Source organism: Synchiropus splendidus, chromosome 1 (genome assembly GCF_027744825.2).
Source record: "Synchiropus splendidus isolate RoL2022-P1 chromosome 1, RoL_Sspl_1.0, whole genome shotgun sequence".
Lineage (NCBI taxonomy): Eukaryota > Metazoa > Chordata > Actinopteri > Syngnathiformes > Callionymidae > Synchiropus > Synchiropus splendidus.
Window position 1 is genome coordinate 31,678,543 of NC_071334.1, and position 22,703 is coordinate 31,701,245.

General features: G+C 41.5%; 1 protein-coding gene across 5 annotated transcripts in view; it reads left to right on the plus strand.

Moving 5' to 3' along the window:
- The window catches only part of bahcc1b (BAH domain and coiled-coil containing 1b), a 58,989-nt gene that overhangs the window by 6,462 nt on the left and 29,824 nt on the right, over nt 1-22,703 (plus strand). Inside the window, exons 1-2 of one of the 5 annotated variants that reach the window (XM_053845099.1) lie at nt 1,565-1,654; nt 9,805-10,140. The exons of 1 other annotated variant lie outside the window; for it this stretch is intronic. In XM_053845099.1, the coding sequence (XP_053701074.1) occupies nt 9,969-10,140 (172 nt within the window). In that variant the 5' untranslated portion in view covers nt 1,565-1,654; nt 9,805-9,968. Of the gene's footprint in view, nt 1-1,564; nt 1,655-7,607; nt 7,784-9,804; nt 10,141-18,378; nt 20,631-22,703 lie in introns of those variants that run through there. 3 more of the 5 variants (XM_053844922.1, XM_053845010.1, XM_053845180.1) reach the window with 3 other exon arrangements.

The following is a 22,703-nucleotide window of genomic DNA, read 5'->3' on the forward strand; positions in this document are numbered from 1 at the left end:
ATCTCATTTCAACATTTACATTTATTTGAATGTTAGCTCTTGTTTAGATTAAGAACTATATAGACATTAGATTCTCTCTGCGACAAAATAATATTCATACAGCCCTTTGTAACATGCACCATACCCCGAAAATCCTGTGCAAATGAAACTCCTAATCCCAATAATGTCGTTAACAATCTTGTTAATTTCACTAAGGGCTCAAGTGTTGTTCTAAGATCCAGCTGTTTAAATAAACAAATGTTATTCTAAATGTTTGCTACATGATGTGTGTGTGTGTGCGCTGTTGCGTGTGTATACACAAGTACACTAATACAGACTAATTACTCTAGTTATTCTAATATGTGCCTCAGTTGGCTGAATTTCCACCGAGCTGAATGTAATTGGCAGAAATCTGTTCTTCATTTTGTTGGGATCCCCTGGAAACTGCCTGGAGGACCCTGCACCCCAAATTCTGAGGCGCCTAAGTGAGCCCCCTCCCATATCTCCCCAGCATGCTTCTATCCTGGAGATAGGTTTCGGAAGTGTATGTATGTTGCAGTAGAATGGCAATATTTTTGTGTTTAGTCAGAACAGGCACGTGTCGTTTACTCCAGTTGTTAGCGGTGCCACTTCTGCAGCTATGTTTGTTGTAGCTGCCTCCGTGAGTCGCACCCAAGAGAAACAACACTTTTAATCATTTAAAAGAATAGATTTCCTCCTTCTCATTATTAATAATGAATGTTTTTTTCATCACACCTTTACAATTTCATTATTCGGCTGTTGGTGTCGTTTATTTATGGCGATCCGATCGTGCTTCAGTTCTCATTAATGAATCAGGACGAGACGTTTGTGTGGGTGTGTCAGCTTGACAGCACCTGCGAACCAAGCCTCTGACCGGCGAGTCAGGGGTTAATGTGGTGCTCCTGAGGCAGCCGATCTCGTTGAACGGAGAGCAGAAAAACAGGGTCCTGCCGGGGGAAAGTGGTCGTATCGTGCCGTGGATCCCGGACCAAGCGGATTTGCGCCCCTATCCGTTCTGGACTGCAGCATGTGTCGAGATAGATCAAGAGAGAACAGTCGGGGCGGTTCGCTGCATATTTTGGAAACACGCGAGCCCGCGCGCACCTCTTATTGCCTTTTATTGCGATAACTAGAATAATTGCATTTACAGCAAGTAGTGAATATGGCTCGTAAATAGTTTCTACGCCTCATGTGGAAACTTGTGAGGGAACTTGTCCCAGCGCCCAAGGAAGGAGGCCTTCATCTCCTCCTTCACCTCTTCGCATAGATCCGGATCAGCCCTAATCACATTTGCAAACAAAACAATGCGAGCTAGAGGAAAGTGTGCGCTCGTGCGCGCGCGCGCGCGCGCATGGGTTGGAGCCGCGATGGCAGTGGGTGTATTCCTGTTACTCACAAGCCTACTTGATGTCCACTGCCCCCCGCTCCCACCCTCCGATTTAAGAAATACGGAAAAAAAAGAAATCTCCCACAGCCGAGAAAGTGCATGCGAAAGGAGAAGTTCAGTGCTGACTGCCCGAGCTGCAGCGTCTTATAATACATCAGGAGAGCAAGATCGACAGGATCGCGGCAGGCAACCCCTTCTGACTAAACCAGGTTGTATGTTGAAGTTTGGTTAGGAAAGACTTTTTGGTCAGCGCACGAGGACCATGTGGTAGGTATGTCATCGCTTAACCACTGGTATCAGAACTGTTAAACTGGCACTATTTTGTTTCTTACTCTTTGGTTCTTAAGTGAACGGCTGCCACGCAATCCAAATAGACGCGTATCGACATAATTGATTTAAGAATTTTGCGTCTGGTTTTGAAATCCCCCGTGTAAACTGAAACACAATGGTCGCTAAAGATAATAAAGCGTTCGGTCCCTCATTTAAAATTCACCAAGGCAGACAAAATAGAAATGTTGCTTCAATATTCCAACAAAGAAACAGTTAAAGAGAATTGTATTTGACTTTCATTAGAAACATTTATGTGATGCGTTGTAGTCCAAAGTGCATCAGAATTCTGTTGTTATTTAAGATTAAGTATGAACGCATTAAGCAGAAACTGGAACACATACAGTTGCACAAACAAATAAGCAATACTTATTAAGAGAATCTATTTGAAATCTAAATGTCCTAAATGTTAACTATTTGATTTAAATAAAGTTTCTCTAAATATTCATGTTTCTTGATAATTTCTCTTAATATATTTTACGAGTGTTGCAATTAAAGTACTGCTATTATTTGTGAAAGTTAAAAAACTATAAGTAAAAGCTATTTTGCATTCTTGAAACCTTGCAAAGCTCAGAATTTAGGAACAATTTCAAATCCACACACGTGAAATGAAAAAATAAAAACAATCCACCTACTGAGTTGGATTAATTTAGGAATCTTTAATAGTTTTTGTTTCCTCTTGAAATTAGTTTTTCAAGAAGTCTCATTATTCAGCTGCAGTGAGAGCTGTAATAGATTCATCTGAGAAGTCACCACTATTTGAAAAGACTCCTGCTAATGTGAATGATAGATTGCAAAAGGTCATGGGGCCTATTGACCCCATGGTCCCATGTTGAGGATAGACTATCTCTAACTTGTATTGGGGTTTTATCCCATGCAGGAGAATTGTAGTACAATCTCTCAACAGTCCGCACAGATGCACAGTTGGTTTTCATTGTCACTTGCCGGAGAAGGGACATTGCATCGGTGTAGTTTGCTTTTTGAATTTTTTGTGTTTAGAGTTTAGAGTGGACTTGAGATGTTGGAGGCTAAAGATGTGTGCTTCTGTGTTTTTTTAAATAATAATTTTGTTCGCAATAACTAACAGACTGGTGTTTTTTGAGTTCTGATGCTGACATTGTAACTGGGTGAATTCCTTTGTCACAGACAATCTGGCTTAGCATGATGTACAGTGAATTGCAACAAGACTTGAATCCTGGAAGAAGACGTGCAGTAACTTTCAGACAACTCAGATGTATGCAACATTGACCTGAACGTGCTGAGAGGTGATGTTATTGTCCTTTCAGATAGAACCTGTAAATGAAGAAGCACATTGTTAAAGAGACTTTGACATACTGTAATTGTTTCTTTTTTAATGATTCAAAAACATAACAATTCAGGTGACTATTTATGCTGTCAGGCAGTGCTATCAGTGAGCCCCCATTGCAGCAATATTACAGAGTATGGTTTGAATCCGTCCGTGGGCAACTCTTGGTTTGGAGTGAACTTCAGTCCTTTCTGTTTACAGTATCAATCTTCCCCCACTGGCCATCATGACATCCTCTCATGGACGTGCCCTGTAATGGACAGGTGACCTGTCCCCCTGTCTCCCCTGCCTCTGACCACAAATAGCTAGGGTTGGCTTTGATTATAAATAGATGAGTGTCCTGCATTTCTAATCTGCATTTTAATAATTACCTTTGTGTGCATACTTGGTACAGGTTCAAATTGACATTCTCCCTTGGCAAGTGCACCCCTTATGACAACTATTTGGTGCCATTATCTTCATTTTCTTCATCACACCCCTTAACTTGACTGTTGTGTTCCAACCATGTGGCAAGTCTCTAAGACAACATCCTTTTTTTGTTTGTTTTATTGCATCAACCAGTGTGAGACAGAAGCTATATGTCCAGCCCATGCGTCAGGACAAACATAAATAGCCACTTCGTTTGATGATGGAAGGTCATGCCATTTTTTATTTTCAGTGAAAAATGTACAATTTAATATCATAATATCATTATTATTCCAGAAGAGAAGAATAGAAGTTATTGGTGTTTTTCATTTAGTAACGTGACAACTCCGAGGACTGTAGAGAGGGCGGGTCAGAGAGAGGCTTGCACTCTCCGGGCAAGGCTACGGAACAGCGACCAGAAGCAGCGTCTCCTCTCCGGGGTGCAGCGAGAGCGGCGCCCGCTGATGTCGGAGCGGTAGTGAAGGGAGACGGTGTCAGTCAACGCCTGATCGAGCGAAGACGTCTCTCCATTCCTATCTACGTTAGTGGCACGCGCGTCCCGCCACCGAGCTCCGCTAGCGGACCAAACACCGTGCGTTGTCTGTCAATCAGCCCGAGAGCCCCGCTCTAAGTCGGGACTTCAAATGAAGATAAAAATATATGCATAACATATTATAGTCAACCTCTTGCGCTTGGGTCTTAAAAACGATGTATTTGTTTATTGCCATTGTTATGATCATCTTTAAGACTACAGAGAAGCTGTCGTCACATCAAAAGAAAACAATAATAATAAAGACCATACATTTTTGGGTGTAGTTATTGACAAAACTCACGTACTGTGCAACTATAACCACCAAAACGGCTCAAAATTGTAATTCTTGTATGTCAATGTTCTCTTATTTTTGAAGTAGCACGTTGTTATTTGTATTTTGTAGTAGACCTTAAAGCTCCCATCAGAGGTTGCCTTGCTAAGATTACTATACAATAATTTGCTCATAATACATCGTAAATCGGAAATTACGCATTATATAAAGACATCTAATCTAATCTCGATATATTTTTTACAAACAGGTCGAGGAATGAGCTGTACATTACAACTGTGGTGTCAGTTTTGAACTGTGCATATTGCAGGACTTCGTCTCGGAAAATTCGACATAATGAAATATGATGGCGTTTAATGTATATATATTTTAATTAGAGTGTTTCTTAAAGGTACACAGCGCACATATCAATTTTCCTGGGGAAAAAAATGTCAAGATTAATTATGTATGGAGTTAGGGAAGACAACTTGTATGTACTTGTACTCATCCCTTATCTTTAACTTCATGTACTGAACTTCAAGATTATTTGTATACTGCATAACATTTGAGTATTCCTCTGTAATATAGTAACGGAGTGGAAGTGTGTAAACGTGCTGCTATAGTCCATTGAAATGCCTGTGGAATGCAGGCTGCGATGTAAATGCAGGGGGGACAAGAGGCCAACCATTATCTAATTACCCACGTGATAAATCCGTTCACTTTTGCAGCGATTTGGAATTAATTATATGTTTGTCTATTCATTCCACATAAAATTAAAGTCGTATAAATCAGGACAATGCAAGGATTACTAAACTAATTACGCCTTTTCCTCGCCACGTTTGGAAAAGGAAGTGTTGATGTCGTTAAACCATTGTTCTCCATTCATGTCTTGACAAACGTATGACCTACATCATGTATAAATATTCTCGATCCTTATTGAAACAGCGTTTCGATGTAAACGTTATCAGTGTCTTCGGACAGTTGTCACTCTTAAAATATCTAAATATGTCTATCCACGAGACCTCGACTGTAAGACGGAACGGTTTAGTTGAAGGTAATGTGGACAAACCATTGCCTTTTCCTCTGCTTTCCTCGTCCACTAAACTTTCCCCTCCGCGTCCTCTCCGCTTCGCGGAATCAGCGCTGGCTCCGTGCTCCGACTCTCGCTGCTGTTCTCGCTTGGAGAACATAAAGTTGTTATTGCGCCATTCCGCGAATCTTTCCCCTGCATTTAATACAACGTGTAATTTCCCCTCTTTTACCGTATTCCCTTTGATTTAGTCACTCTTGACTCTCCTTTTGCTCTGGGGCCAACAGGGTTCGCCGTGGGGTTCCTTGAAACCGCCGCCCCTTATCTCCTTTCATCGTTCGTCGCGGGGCCGCCTTGAAACCGCAGGGGCAGTAATTGCTTTTTTCAGGCAGCCCAGTGCGGACTGGCCAGCAGCCAATCAGAGCCTTGTTTACACTCGCTGATGGACAGCACTGTGGCAGCGTGCCAGCCAATCCGGAGGACCGTAGAAGCCCGAGCCCCGAGTTTTAACCCTTCGCTTTCTCGTATAAACAAGCCCAGGACGGGAATCGTGGCCGATAGCAGCTCATATATTTCGACATGGAAACACACAAACCCATATCCTTTCGCTTTTAATTGGCTGAATTGCTGAACCGTAGGCACGGGTGACCCCGAGGACATCAATGCGTTTTAAATTACGCAGTGATTCGAACTGTGTGTGTATCTGTGCGTGTGTGTGTGCTTAATGGACAGGTAAGCACAGGCCGCAATAAAAGACACAACTATTCAATATGGGCATACATTGCCCAAATCACTGCAAGACAATAAAGGTGTAATTGTTACCATTATGTGGACAAGAAAGCATTGACAACACTGTTGATGTCAAATAAAAACACAAGCACAAACATTTAAACACAAGTTAGAAACCTACAGTTCAACCATTTTTTTTTGTTTTGTTTTGTGAAAACTGTTTAAACCTGTCGTTTTTCCACAGTGATTTGTCCAGTGTGAAGTGAAGCCAGACAGCATTGTCAAAGCAAATGCTAGGCTTAATTTTTAAACGAATAGAGGATCCGGGTCAGGATCAGGGTCTCTGTCTGTCAGTTAGTTTGTCGTTCTAATATGGTATTCTGGGTGAAAACGAGAGACCAATAAGATGACAAGATGGAAGTTTGACATTTATTGGGACCGTTTGCAATACTTTTACTACTTTTTTCCTTTTTGTAATTATCCAGAAGGTTGAATTTGGGCATGAAGGAAATATCCTGGGCAATGAAACCCAATAAGGCGGGCAGTTATTTCAACATAAGAATGATAAACATTTTTATCACATGCTAGTTCTCTGTACAAGATCTTTACTTTGTGGTGTTAGTGCCCATGGATATACAAAACAAGCGGCATGGCGAAAGAAATTCTGCATACAAGATGTATTGATGTATTTTCACTGTGGCATGAGGCTAGATCCAACATGAATTAAAAACCATTTCAGCAGTCCAACCAACCATGTGGACTGAGATGGAGTCCATGGTCAGCAAGAGTCAATAGTTGACTCAAGGAAAGCTAACCAAAACAGGCTAGTTGATCCTTTGAGCTAAATCAAGTGATGGAATAAAAAAGAATAGAAAACCTTAATTTAATAATCTTCCCTACCATCTAAACTTTATATTTCAAAGTGTGTTCCAGTCATACGCGTATCAAGCCAATCTATAACACAACTCATTTTGGCTGAAATTACACTTAAACATTACAATTACACTTAAATTTCATGTCGCTCTTGTCGGGGAGAATCGCTTTCCTCTTAACATCAAAGGGCGTCACATTATATAATGCAACCTTTTATTAAAAATCTGACAAATCTGACCAACTGACAAATTGACCTTAATACTTACAGTTCTACTTTATAATGTTGGTTAAAACTCACAGTCTCGATTATCATTTATCAGAAATTCTGATAAAATAGGAATGTCGGGAGAAGCCAAAATGAGGAAGTGAAGTCTGCGGAGCTTCTGTCCTGTTCACGCCGAGCTCCTGCTCTCCGGGCTCGAATCGCTGCAAATCAAACGCCCGCCGATTCTCTGTTCGTCTCCTGCCGCCTGCTGATTGGTCGACAATGGCGGCCAATGGCAGCCTGTGTTTACCGTTAGTGGGGGGATGAGGTGGTGTGTGTAGGAAAGGGTAAGGGTGGGTTGGGGGGGCGCCTCACGGGCACGCTTTCACATTGTCGTCCTCAAACCAATAGGCGCGCGCGCACACACACACACTCCACTGCCGCCCCCCTCGCTGTCTCCCCCCTCCTCCGCCGCTTCCTCCCCCTCCCGGCGTGTCTGAGTCTCCGGCTGCATGAACGAGCGTCGATTCACTACAAGCCTGAACTTCTACGCTGCGACTCTGCCATACCTCAACTGAGAGCTCGGTCCAGTCTGCAGCAGCAGCAGCAGCAGCAGAGGATGTAATCAATCCCACATGTTTCGTCTCCGCGACTCCGCAATTTTGAATATTTTTATACGCTTTGTTCTCTCCATGCATGGGATATAACTTGTAACCAGCAGGTAGGTTTTATTTTGATTTCTACTTGACAGGTTGTGTTTTATTGACATTTGTCGTCCTACATGCAATGTCAATGGAGTGACGCTGAGATGTGTTATTTTAATAATTCTACTAACACACACATGCTTCTTAATTCCAGTCTTATATTTTGTGTTGGTGTATTTTAAGCCATTGATTTGAGTTATTGTCTTAGCGCAAGTAATGCCTTGTTCAATGTAATTCGTTTTAGTTTCCCCCTTTTTACTAATAACAGAATGTCGCGTTTGTAGCGCTATCTCGTACTTCGGCTTTTGTTTTTAGTTTAAAATATAGGTGGTTTCGTTTCCACTCGTCTGTCTAGCCGTGTGTGTGTATGTGTGTGAGCAGGAGCAAGAGGCTGCTGTGCTTTCCGCGCTCTGCTTGAACGCAGTGGCCGGGTTTGTGTGAGTCTCCGCTGGGCTGTCTCCTCGTCTCTGCCGGCCTCTCGGTTTCCTTATTTCTCCTCATATTTTGCACATCGGCTTAATCTGATTAGGGTTTGACATTAAACATAGGATTTGGTCTTTATGCCACCCTCCCAATTGGAGTGTATTGACATTTAGTTTAATTAAAAAATAGAATTTACTGAGCGCGTATTAGTTTTGCGCGAGATGGCGTTATTGGCCGCGTTGTCTTAAATACTCTTTTCGTGAGACCTAAAACCTTAGCATTCGTATGTTTAAAAGTTGTGTGTGTGTGTGTGTTGAAATATGTCTGTTTTAGCAAAGAAGACTGTCATCCATTCCCGACAATGGAACTAAAACAAAGTCTTCCAACTAATGTAAAGGTTTATGACTATTCTGGTGTAAATCATATCAATACTCCCATTTGGGACACTTTTCTGCTTCTCTGTCAGCTAAACGTCCTACGCATGTACTGTACGTGTCGAAAATTTCAACCCTTGCATGTTATACTGGAGTGGTTTGTGATTGCGGTCCCACAGAGAAAGACCATTGTTTCGCGCAGCCTGGTCAACAAAAGGGAGTCAATTTTAGCCTTTAAATGCGATTCTTGTCGTGCAGAAGAGGCGCTTTCAACTGGCAACGTCAGAGCACCCCAAGTGCATAGTAATCCGTGTGTTGTCGATGCAAACTCTCAAACATATTGTCACTGCACAACTTTCTTTATTTTTGTGTACTTGACCACGCTATGCAAAACTAATCTGAATCGGATGCCTGCAGTGGTATCGAAGGTGTGATATTTATTTTTGCTCTTTTATCCAATGGAGCTGCTATCAGAACTGAGACCGCGCTAGATGGACGTGCCAAGCATGGAAAAGCCTCGTAGATGGAAGTCCGTTCCTGTGTTGAAAAGGAGACGCTGAGAGATGATTTGTCGTGTGGACCTATGTGTTGTCAAATGATCAGTGCTTCAGCAACACGGGCTCCACAAGTCAACCGAAATGGCTGTGAATACCCCGTTGTGTACAAGACTGAAATTTCCCTATCACATTTCTGCGAATGACAAAAAATATATTGTTTTTATTAGTGCCTCGAACTACTTGACATGGTAGAACTCGAGACGGACTCCAACTGCAGTTGGGAATGTGAAAACATTACTTGAGCTTTTGCGCAATATTGATTTTTAATAATAGGACACAACTTTATTTCTGTAAAGGTCCCTGGAGGATCAACTGGGTTGCGAACATTCATTGTCGACTCTAAATTCGCCACTGGTCGTCAATGGGAATAACTCATAATACTGTAAACGCCTCACGCGTTGTCACAACAATGCCAAGCGCTGTTATTGTGTATTATTTTGGCGTATTATTTATATGCTTTAGTGGTCAGTCCTTTATACATTGCGCAATCAACTTCTTCGCCCCAGCGATCTGATGTCAGGGATTCTTTTAAATGTGTCTCCTTTAAACCCAATGCTGAAATTCAATTGCTTGTGCTGTTTGTCTGGCAGCGTCTCGCTGTCAGTCCAGTCTTTCTCCAGCTCCACATCCCTGCTTGGCTCAGCATTGTCAAGCTTTGACGCGTCTCCTGCCTCTTCTTTGTAGGACATGACGGGGACTCAGTTTCGACGCTGCGAAGCCAAAACTGCGCTCAATGCGAAGGGATCCCGAAGTTCATAAAAGGGATTATTTGCATCTGGGTGCTTGAGACCTTCGGTGCCTCCCGGATTTTACTTTGGATTTGGGATTTATAGCTTCCTTCGCCAGGGATGGAAAGTCGAGATTTTGCTCCTCCACACCACCTCCTGACAGAGCGGAGCGCACTGGTTCACGGCGCCGCGTCTCGGATGTCGTCAGGCGGCCACAGCTCCGTGCAGCACCCCGCTCACTTCCAGCCTGGGAAATATTACTCAGCCCATCTAGCCATGGCTCCGCACTCAGGTCAGTCCTCAAGCAAACCAACACACGCGTGTTTCATTCTTTGCTCAGGCTCTCTTCTGGTTTTATACTTAACATAAACGTGAATGTGTTTTGAGAGACGCGGCTAATAACTTTTGCAATAGAGATGTGTGATCGTTCTGACTGAGAATTGTCTCCCATGTGCGCCCGTTTGTGCACCTGGTCATTCGACTTAATGAAAAACACGGATTAGGTAGGTCAGTGGAAAAATGTAGTTAAAGATTCTGGGGTTTTCCACTTCTGTCAAATAAAATGCGGAGGAGAAGAAGCCCGATCTTTTCACACATTGCATGAGTTTATCAATTAGTATGTGCTCGTACTGAAATCTGAACGAGTGAAGTTTGTTTATTCCTTCCGCAACCTTTACTTACGCTTTACAGAGAATTAGTTTTGAGGACTGACTTCCGCTGTAGATGCCTCATATTTCTCATGAGGAGTCGAGAGTGCTGGTCACCTACTGATGGTGGTGGCTGGGGGGGCTCTGGCTAATAGAGGTGAGGGTAATACCAGAAAATCCGGTTTCTATATTGAGTGGGGACGTGACGGGGTGCGAATGGGTTGACAGTGCATGCATTAGATTTAACAAGTAGCTTTGGTATCCTGTCTCAATAGGGTGGGAGGGGGATGGTAAGGTGCTTGTGTGTGAGTGAGGGTCTCTACATACGTGTGTGTTTTAAAGAAGGAGAAGCGCCTCCGCTCTGAATCATACAGTGTCCAAATACCGGACTAACAGGATGAATGTGAACGTGTCCGTGGAGAAATTGCATTAATTATCATGTGTAAATGCTGAGGGAGCTCTCGGCACGTTGTGACTACATCGCCTGTTGTCTGAACCATCCTCGTATTTGCATATTCATTCGTTTTACTGCCGAAATCCGTTCGACTTCGCTGTGACTCTCGTGAGCATAGCACACATATATGTTGTTATTCATTTACGCACGGTACTAATTTCAGTTGTCCATTATGTTTTTAAAATGTGTATTTGCACTCAATTGATTCATGAAATGTATTTAATGTGGTCACACAGAAATCAATTTCCAATCATGTTCGACAGTGTCCAGTGAATGTTACGTATTGCACTTTGACTAAGAATGTATTTGAAAGCACTGGAAACAAATATTTTTTTTGTGTGTGTGTCTGCGCGCATTGAAAATGGTGCTTATATTTGCGCCAATTTCGTAAGAAAGATTTTGACATTAGTGTGTACAGTAACACACACACACACGTTTGCCCCCTAAACCTAACCATCTAAAAGAAATGGCTAAACTTAACCTTTACCAAACTAAAACTAAACTTAACCAAACTAAAACCCAGTTATAATAACCCAGGTATTTTGTAGTTTAAACCCTCAGAATGAAACTTGGCAAAGTGAGAACCAGCAAAAATGTCCTCACTCTGTTGATTAAAAATGTATACAGGTTCTCACAAAGATTAAAGTTCACGAACACATACACACACACACACCAATGGTAACGGAACCACAGTAATGTGATTTAAAAGGATCCAATATTAAAAAGTTTCTTTTCTGGGATAACTGATAATTCACCTTCTATTAGTTAATTTATAATTCTTTTCTTTTCAGAATATCAGCTGCATTGATTTTTTTGGTAAATGTGGTAAATATTAGGTTTTTTTTATATTAATCATTTTATTAAAATAACATGGTGATGTACTACTATAGTGAATAATACAGTGAGGATGAATGTGAGAATCGTCCCAATTGAACAAGGGACTTAATTCTCATGTAAGTTAATATTTGCTTTTCTCGTCTTGCTTGGTAATTTTGTACGAGACACTAAACATGACTTAAAGGAAAAAAAAGTGAACGTTTGGCCTCAAATGACTACAACATTACACAATATTATTTTATTCTAAATCAGTGAAGGTGTATATAACATACAGTAATTTTTTTTATTTTATTTTTGATTTTATTTGTGGTAATGGAACTACCGTTGTGATATTGACACTGTTAGCTTGTTTAAGATTATTTTCCACATTAATAAATGTATTGTATTAAGGACCAATGTCAGTGGTTCTTGAGCATAGTAATGAAGGTTGATAATGCTATTGAAATATATTCAAGAGAGCCTCTCGCTGGGTCTCAAGGTGCATGACACTGGATTTAGATTCCAGATATCTAGACTCTCCATGCATGTCCCTTATGGGGTTTTGACTGACATGATGGGCATAGAGGATTGTTGTTTGGGGATGGGGGGTGCAATTGCTGAAGGTTAGGATGGGGGTTACCTTTGTGCTTGCCCCCTTAGAGACTCAGAGAGCTGTATGCCTGGCCCTAGGCCTCTGCACAGGGGGTGATATTAGGTGGAGTTGGCCATAACAGGCAGTGAGCGGGCGGGGGGGGGGGTCTTTTTTGGTCCTTGAAAGAAACACACACTGATTATTTTTTATCCTATTGACACACAATTAAGTTAGGAAAAAATATGAAATACACACTACTTCCCAAATTTTTATTTGTCCCAGTTTCTCGGTTCATTGCAAGCTTCTATTTGAATAAGGTCGCGCTTGACACAGTGATGGAATGACAGCCACATTCCAAAGGCATAAGACGCGGCACGTATTTGATACACTCCCAACAATGATATTATCCAGACGTTTAGATTACTGATAGCAGTTGTGGGAAGGAGTCTGTCTTGATGCCTCCCCGCTTTTCCCCAGTATTCCTCTCTTTCCTCCTCATTCTGTGTTGTTGGCCCTTGGCAGTGATTGTGCAAGTGTGTGTGTGAGAGGGAGAGAGAGAGATTAAGGTTAGGTTTAGCCTGCAGTAGCACAGGTGTGCAGCATTATGGAGGGTGTGGCTCTGCTTGTCATTGAACAGGTGTGTTACTTCCCAGACAGCAGACGCTTTTGTTTACATGGTCATTTTCATGTCAGAGTTTGTGATCCGTGTCTACAGGCTTGCACATGGTCTTGGGACGCACACAATGAAAATCCACACCATTAACAGCCACTTCAATGGTTTTTTTTTCTGGTTATTAGTGTGATCAGCTTTTGGGGGTGAAAGGCGTTTACATTTTTGTCCCAATACAGAAAGTGTGTGCGTGTTTGTGTGTGTGTTCGACATGCCAGTCCATTCATCACCGTGCTGTCACTGATGTCTCCTCTCTCTTAAGTTTCCTCAGCTCTGACTTTGATCGCCAAGGCAGCACTGATGAGACACACCCCCTCCACCCTCCCACCTACATACGCATACACATTTTGCGACATGGAAGCAGATGAGAGTGAGTGCATGTTTGGCTGTACATGTTATGTGGAGTTGTGTTGGGGGCATAAAGACTTCGGCCTGGAGGGAAGAGAGCAAATACATTGTGTTGACGTGCGTGTGGGAGGTGATTATTTTGATAAAACGCACATGAATTGTTGGAAAGGGACAGAGCGAAGGGAAAAAATGAAAACAGAATACGAAGAAATGATGGCTGGATGGATGGAGAAAGGAGGCTCAGTGTTTCCACCTGGTTGGTAATCCAGTTGGATTACAATCGCCTGACGGCACTCACTGGCCGTCATCACTGACTCCTCCAGCCTGGCGTCTCCACCGCCTCTCAAGAGTGTGAGAGAGCAGAGGGAGTGCGAGTCGAGACGCCTGCCTGTGTCTTTGTGTGCGCGCGTATGTGTGTTTAAGTAAATATGTGTGTGTGAGACACAGAAATGAGTCAGCAGTGGTTGAGTCTCAGACACACACCACTTGTCTATACTTCTTTGGGTACAAGGGGCACATCCTCTGTGCAGCCTGCAAGATGACCCCCTGTGAGGAGGAGACAGCTGGTGGAGGATGCAGCCAGGATGGGCAAACTGTCAGTTCACGTAAACTCAAACAGGCTCATTGTTTCACTGTCATTCAAAAGCAACTGTTCTGTATTCCTCATGATGGTCTGCTTTGATATTATGGGATATGATTCATAGCGAGCCTCCACTTATCCCCATCCAATCCGAGCCTTAAAATCTCCATGCTGAGGCCAAGCATCCGTGCGGCATCACATGCTGAATAAAAACTTTTTTTGATGTTTCAAGTTTGGCCCACATTGGTTTGGAAGCACATTTGCCAGAGCTACACAAAGACTTTTGTCTCATCTCCAACTCTTATTCAACATGTGAACAGCTGCTTATTGTCCGTTGCAGTGACTTGAAGGGAGCGTTTGGTTGCGACATCTCCGGGGTGTTAACACACCCCACCATCTGATGACTTGGCATGTAATTGGAAAGTGCCAGACTTTCTTTGGCCATGAGCTCTTATTCGAGCTCTCTGTTCCTCTTTTTTTCTGCCTACGTCTCCAAGCCCAACATGACCTGTCCTCCCTCCTGTGTACCCTGCTTCTTTTTCCTCTAAAACCACATGCTAGGCCTCCTTCCTTCTCTGCTTACCCCCTTCACTTCCCCTTTCCCTCAGTGTTCGCTTTTCAACCTTAACATGGTCTTCCAGCTCTCCTTCCTCCACCTCGCAGCTCAGGACCTCCCTGCACTCTCCCCTCTCCTCCATCTTTTACAATCGATCCCCACCTCTTACATCAGGCCCATCTCTACCTGCCTACCCACCCGTCACCTCCTCTTCTTGCTGGTACACCAGCTTCTTTCGACGCTCCTATTTCTGTCTCAATTTCAGCTGTCTTCCCCTTCTCTTCCACGCTGTCCGCTTTTTCCTATCCTTCATTAGTGATGAACAAGAAAGCATTTATCAAGCTGCTGATCATGATTATTCATGAAGATAATGATTTTCAATGTTAAATTTAATTAAAATGATTTAAGTGAAATAAAATCACCCTATTTCTTATCAGCACTTGATGTGTGCTGCACTGCAGAGTATTGCTGTTGTTGGGAGGAAACAAATCCATCTCACCTCAATCTCATCTGCTTATTCCCTACTGGGAATAAGGGTCCATGAAGTAGAGAACACCCAGAACAGGTTGCCTGCCTGTCTCAGGGCACATGTTGACAAACAATAATAATGCACACACTCTGGACGACTCAGAGTCAACATTTCGTTTTGGGACTGTGGGAGGAAACCGGAGTGCCTCACCATGCTATAACTAATTCAGGTGACAAAAATAATTAATTGAAAATGAAAATCAAAAGGTAAAAGTGGTTTTAAATGACAACACATATACCGTTTTTTAAAGAGAAAAATGACAAGCTATAATGTTCTGTTTTATGGCAGCAATCATGATTTGTTGTGTTGATTTGTGAGGATGTTGTGACTATTGGACTCCTTGCTGTTTTTAACAAAAATCAGATTAGTCTTCACCACTGTTTTATTTTTTGCATAGAAGTTTCATCAATGTTGTTATCTCAAATACAGCTGACTCATACATATACATATGACTCATGTCTCGTAGGCCTGGAACCTTTTTATGAATTGGCCAATAATTCATATTAAGATACACATTGTGGATTCGTGCTCTGCATCTTTCCCTCCTACCATTCAGTCAGCTGTTTACCGACTGTGTTTGGCGTTATTAAGCATACGGCTCATAAATTAAATAAGAAAAGACCTGAGAATTTGGCAGGAGTGAATGAATGATCGAAGTGTCTTGAAGTCAAGGGAAAATGGCATTTTAAACTAAAGAAGCATCCTCACAAGGAGGAAAAGTGAATCTGTGACTGGTAATCATGATTTAGGATTCATGCATGCAGATTTGCAAACACACTAACGCTTGGGTACTTTATGGCTTTGGTGCTTTGTCAGAAGGGTCAAGGCTATCCTCCATTTAAGCGCTGTGACAGTGAGGTGACATCACATTGTTCGGGACAGACATGATGTCACAGTCTCTCCATATCCACAGGTCTGCTCTCATCTGTGAAAAAAACACATTACAAAAGAGAGCCCTACGCTGCAGACACCTGAGACAGTCCCTTTTTTGTAACCGGGTCACATTATTGCCTGAGTCATGGACACTCAAGCTCACTTGCTTACCTCCATTCTTGTCGTTTTTACTTCTCATTTGATTAATTTCAGCTGTTTGGCTCATTCATATTGAAATGGCCCCCATTCAGGCAGCTCTATGTCCAGTTTGCTTTGCTGTCAGGGGAGGAGATGGATGAGGGTGCTTAAGGTTCATCTGGGGGTGAGGTGAAAGAGGGGAGAGTGGTCAGTCTAGTTTTGTGTAGTGCCCCTGTCATCCTGATTGACTAGATTGGAATAAAAGTCAGGTAATATGTTCTTAAATGGGAAGTAGTTTCATATCAGTGTGTGAGCGAAACACAGAGAGGAACAACTAGTGAGAAGCAGCTGTGTGGAACAGCATGGATCGTTACACAGTGACACACATGAAAGCATTAAGTATATTCAGGAGCTTGTGTTGAATATACATGCCGTCGTGCGTGTGTGTGTGTGTGTGTATCCCCCATGCTCTCGCCCAGGCTGAGAGGAGTGAAAAAGAAAACAAGAAAAGAGAGAGAGCTTGCAAAAAAAAAGATCAACAACAACAAAGATCCGTCATCAGTCATTCATGCCTAATCAGTCTCGTGGGGCGCACGCACACACACACACTCACACACACACACAAACACACACTGAGGTCGTCATCCCACGGGGACTGTGTGTGGCTAAATTTTGGATTCTGGCTGATTAGAAGCAAAGTCTCTGAATCTCTCTCTCTGTATATCTCTACCACTCTACCTTTCCTCCTTTCTATTCCTCTGCATTAGTGATTGCTTGTGAAGTGTCTCCTCTTTGTAATAACCACCACCAGCTTCACAGTTGTTTTGATCCATCTTTTTTAACGTCGGAAAAGAATGTTTGTGCGAGTAACACACATTTTTTTCTGAACAAAATTGCTTGCAAATTCTTCTTATATAAATGTGTGTGTGCACACATTCATACACGCTGCCTCATGAAAACCCAGCCATTGACTTTGAGTTGAATTTCTTTAATTCAACTAAACATGGCCTTGTTGTTACTTCTGAACCCATTGACCATGATAGATAAGATCTGCATTTATTTAGACAAAAGCTTTAGCTAGAAACTCTAGCTAAGTGGCTTTATGGTGTTACATTATTTATTCATTTCATCTTGTATGCTTTATTATTTGAACATGTTTTTTATGCATTTAATAATCAAAGTTGGACGGCAGAGCAGCCTATAACTCTGTGCTGTTATAAGATTAGGAATCAGGTCGCATTTTTACCCAGCAAAATATGGTACACCACCTGAGCCCCACAGATAAAACACACACACACATATACACACACACACACACACCTCAATTAAATAGTAAAGTAAGACCTATACAAATGGTGGAATTTTGTTAAGACAAGTCCTCAGGATCAGAGAAGTGCCTCAACTTGAAATAGTCGTGTAATGAATGTGTTGTAAAAGGATGGATGAAAAGGCAAAAAATGAAAGACAATATTAAGATGTATCATAAACTGTCAGTGTAAATCACTGTATACATATCCCCACTGAAAGGAAAGAAATCAATGAACTCAAGTGAGGCAGTGATGTTTGTTGCATGTTGTGTGTGTTGTATATATATATATATATATATATATATATATATATATATATTAGAATTCATTAAAATATTATTTATTTATGACCATTAAAACAATAGTTAAAGTAATCAATAATCCTAGTGAAAATTGGTTTTCTCGACAATGAGCTTCTCTTGTGTTGATTTTCATTTTCCTCTTCTCCTCCTCCCTTTTTATTTCATCTATGGTTTTTGCCAATAATCTTTTATTCCTGTGCAAATATTCCTGCAATGATGGAATCAAAAGAACGGAGAAGCCACCGTGAAAGAAGGTCAGACTGCGTAATTCTCACCTGCTTTCTCCTCCTGTCTTTAAATTGCTCTGTCGTCAGCCTCCGTCTCTCTCTGTCTCTGGCTTCTTGGTTCTCTCTCTCCCTCTCTTTTTCTTGCTCTCTCTCGCCCTCTCTTTGTCCCTCTCTCTGTCTCCCTCTCTCTCTATCTCTCGCTCTCTCTCTCTCAATGGCACCTCCTGCATGTGGAGCTGCTGCGGGTCTAATTTAAGTTAAGTGCCACAGCCCCTCAACTTGCCGTTTTTGAGTATGATATGGCATGCTGTGGTACAACATATGTGTACTAGACACACACAAGCATATGCATGCATTCAGTTTCTAAAAAGAGCTATGACTTTTAGCATAGATCACATCAAAACTCACCATATGCCTTTGTAGCCAATGGTAACACAATGTATTGCTCAGGGACACTCCAACACCGACAATGATGACTCATGTGAGCATTTAAATTTTGCTGACATTATATATTTTTTGCTTGCTATTCATATGTAATTTTGACAAACTGAGCTAATGTGTACTTTCCCTTAAATTTCAATCACATTTTTCATTCATTATGAACTGCCTAAACGTTGCTGTCTCTACAGAGATATAGCTATGTGAAACTTTAAAAAGTGATCGATGATGAAGAAGATGAAGAAATGAATGCAACGTTTACATTTTTTAGCAATGTGCTGACACCATTCAAGTGGGTGGTTGAGGCAGTGATAAGGAGAGTTTTCAGTGTGTATTTCCATGTATGCATTCATGTTATCATAACCTTTCCGACCAACTTACACAAAAGTTTATGATAATAATTTGACCATTGTCGCAGACCAAATGTTGGTAGAATAAAGATATTATCTCAGAATTATTTGGGTGAGATTCCATTTCAATTATGTGTGTGACATCGATGTCTAAGAGAGTATTGTAGTTGTAGCTGAAGATTGGGTGTGGTGCAACCTAAACCGGTAGAATTCCAAAAACTGTTTTCATAAATCCATGACAAGACACACACACACACACACACACGCATTCACGCTCACACACACAGGGAGATTGAATTGCATTATTGACTCTCACCACAGGGCGTCTTAAAATATCTGAAACCTTATTCTTTTAATTTGTGTGTGTGCTTGCATGTTGCGTTTTATGTTAACCCCTGTGACTGAATCAAGAGCCGTATATGAACCAATTTTATATACATGCATCCTCATGTTGTTATTTATTTCAAAAGATTTTAAAGAAATTATATGCTGTGCCTTTATCTTGTCTTTTAAGCCAGTTAGAAGCGACAAGTAATCGTATGAATAAATGGAAATAAACTCAATGATAAGAAAGTTTGTTGTTTTAAAAGTGGCTTGTGCACTCTTGCCCTGCCTAATAACTGTTTTTAGCTGGGTTTTTCGTTTCTCCTCGTTTTCTTAAAGCATGTGTGCGCATGTATTTATGTTTCTGCTTCAGTGCCCTTTGTCGTATGTGTGCCTGTTGAAGGTTTATGTATGCACATGCCCAATGTTGAAAGTTATTTGGTGTATTTGTCATGTATGCATTCATGCTGCTTTTGGTAGGTGTATTTTAATATTACGTGCGTCACTGTGAGTGTATTGGCTCTGTGCGTCCACTTTTGTTTGTTGGTCGGCATATCTTGGTGCTATTGTTCTTGTGTGTGTGTGTGTGTGTATGTGTGTGTCAGCTCTCGGTCTGCAGCCAGGGAGTCAGTCTTTGAGCTTTTCTGTTCATCGTCGGCTGATTTATGCGCCTCACAGGGAAATCTCTTATTTGTAGCTCTTTCATCTCATTTTTTCTCTCCACTCCTTTTCTCTCCCGCTCTTTCTGGGTCTGTCTTCCTCTTGCCATAATGTGATTCAGTACAGCTGGTCGTCCCAGGTGACGTGCCATGCTTTGCTTGCACACATCGCTCCCACCAACATGAATGAGTCAAGAGGAATTGTTGATGAATAATAAGATAGAGCAAAAGAAAAATGCTATCTGGATCTAGTCAAGCAAAAGAACTTCCCTCCCCTGATCGTACTCTTTGTGGGCAATGCTTAGGCACTTATTGACACATTGAATGTGTTTGCGTCCCCCGTGCGGGGATGCTTTTATGGACCTCTACTAGAGAGTGTGGGTCTTCTACGACTGCCTTGTTTGAGTAGCCCTGTCACTCGAGCGATTCTCTGGTGTCAAAACAGATCAGAAAGGCCTGGCTTGACTTTTGCACCTAAATACGAACAGACACACATACACACTCTGACACACACAGGCTCAGTGCCAGGGCCCTTGGTGGTTGGAGGCTTATGAAAGGGTCGGACTGATGAGAGGTTGCCAAGTGTACGGCAATAAGCGTACCAGCCAAGCTAACGAGAGTCAAAACACACACACACACATACTGAGCCATTACTGTAAGACACTGTGAGTCAGTTAAAGTTAATGCCTGTGTGAGTGTGTTAACTTGCCAATGCGACAGAGCAATATAAGACAGTATTGATCATGCATTGAATGGTAACAGTTTAAACTCATCATCCTTTTTCCCCTGTGTGTGTTTATCATAACACTAGTATTCATGTAACATGGTTTGTGCTTTGTAGAAATATCTCAACAATCTCAAGAATTTTTATTACATTTATTTTGTCTTCTCTGCTTTGTGCCATTCTCTCCTAAAAAATGTGGACATCGCTCTTACTACTTTACGAACAAGTGCAACAAGGACACAGAGACAGTAAGCTTTGATATCTAATAAGTTGACACATACAGTATTTCTTATATAGATGCATGTCTTAATTCACTTCTTTTTCAACTCCACTTTAATAATTCTTGCTTGATGAGAGCTTCCTTTATTTTTTTCATTACAGCTACAGGGTTGGAGCATGTATCAGTAGTTCGAATTAAGTTGGATATGTGAGAGTGAACAGTTCTAGCGACTGGGTGTCAAGTAATGGATGTAAAATGCTTCTATTTACAGCAAGCTGCCATTTAAGGAAGACGATATGACAGTGTTTTGTTAATGCCTATAAGCTACTTTTAAACCATGCCTGCTACCATTATTTACCAATCTTTTCATGGTGAAAAAGTATATGTTTTTTAGCATAATTTTTAGGATTTCCGTAAAGCTGGATTCCTGTTGGTCGTCGCTGTCTCAAGTAGTAATCAATTGAACAAGCTTCAAACTTATGTGTATATGTGTAGACCAAACAATAGTTATTCGTACTTGCAACAGCATCAGAATCCACATTATTTGTCTCAGTGTTTTTGAGCTCTGGCAATCTAATTCCTTTGAACTGGCATAAAAATCTTAACATTTATCAAGTCAAATTTTACTTTTGAATCCAATTGTGGCAGCAATGGATCTGAAAAAATAATGTTTGGCCCAAATTTCCATAAACGTGCCAGACAGCAAACCCTGCCCAGAAAAGTAAAGGCACATGCCTCTTTCTGTTTTTGAGCCATGTTTTTGAGTTGATCTTGTTCCGAACAAGTCACGTTACAGTTACTCATCACATTTGAGTACAGCTGACTGCATTAAGTGTGTGAGAAAACTCCTCGACTTTTATTACCTCTGATTTTCAGCATCTGATCAGAGGATTCACTGCCGCTGTATTGACATGGTTTCCAGTTCGTCTGCCAGCTGGGGGGAAAAGCGAAGCGTATACACACACACACGTCTCACTATGTTAATTACCACTATGCAGACCGGAGATAGCAGCAATCGGGAACAGCAGCCGCTGTTTACACTAAATAAAACGCACACATTAGGTTTTTAATGACAAATAGCATTTAGTTTTTGTGCCTTTTTTGAATTCCAATTTTTTGAAACTACCTGATAATGTATTGAGCACTGCACTGATCAGATTTGGGTGGTACAGACAGGAAAGAAAAGAATGGGGGAATACAGGCAGAAATCAGGTTTAGGTTTTGGGCTAGCCTCAAACCATTTTCCATATCAGCAGGCCAGGGGCGTGGGCAAATATGATTTTTCTCTCTGGCTGAAAACAACCAGTGAAGGCAGCAGGCAGAAAAGAAAGACTAGACCACTGGATAAATAAAATGATCCTGATGTAATGATGGAAAAAGGCCAGTCTATTTACATATTTTCAAAAGGTGGCAAAAGTTCATCAGTGTCCTTCCAGACCTTACCACACACTATAAAGGAGCTCACTGCTGTTGTGCTGACGGAAACATGGATGCATATACGTCGAGGGTGAAAATATCTTGTCAATGAATGAAACAGTTTCCGACATTCCGGAAAGTGCAAGCCTTTCAGGAGTAGGGACAACAAAGCATTGGAATGTATATTGATTCTATAAAATTCTTTTTTCGCAGCCTAAACCTTTTTAGTGAATTGAGCCGCTACCATGGAAGAAATTGCTTCCCTCTGTCGCGAAAATGACGCACAATGTTGTTATTTGTTGTTCACTGTCTCGGGCTTGTGATGCATACTGTTTTCTCATCAATAATTTTCAATTGGTAGTTTATCATCAATGGTACAACAGAATAGAAAAATATTAATTTCATCTTGTGTATCGACATTTTTTAAATCATATGCTAAATAGAATAGATAGGTATGACGTGTATCTGAGTTAGTGTTTTTGCAGTAGCAATCTGATGAAACAGATGAAAGGATTGGTGTTTGAGAAAATACTATCTTTGATGGTCAAAGGAAATAGAATTTAAATGTGTTGAAAGGCACATCTTTGCATTCAGAGCGAGTAGGGCGTTAGGACTGATCTGGCCACTTTCTTTACCATGCATTTAGGTAGTGTGAATGAGAGGAACAGACAGGAAAACCCATGAC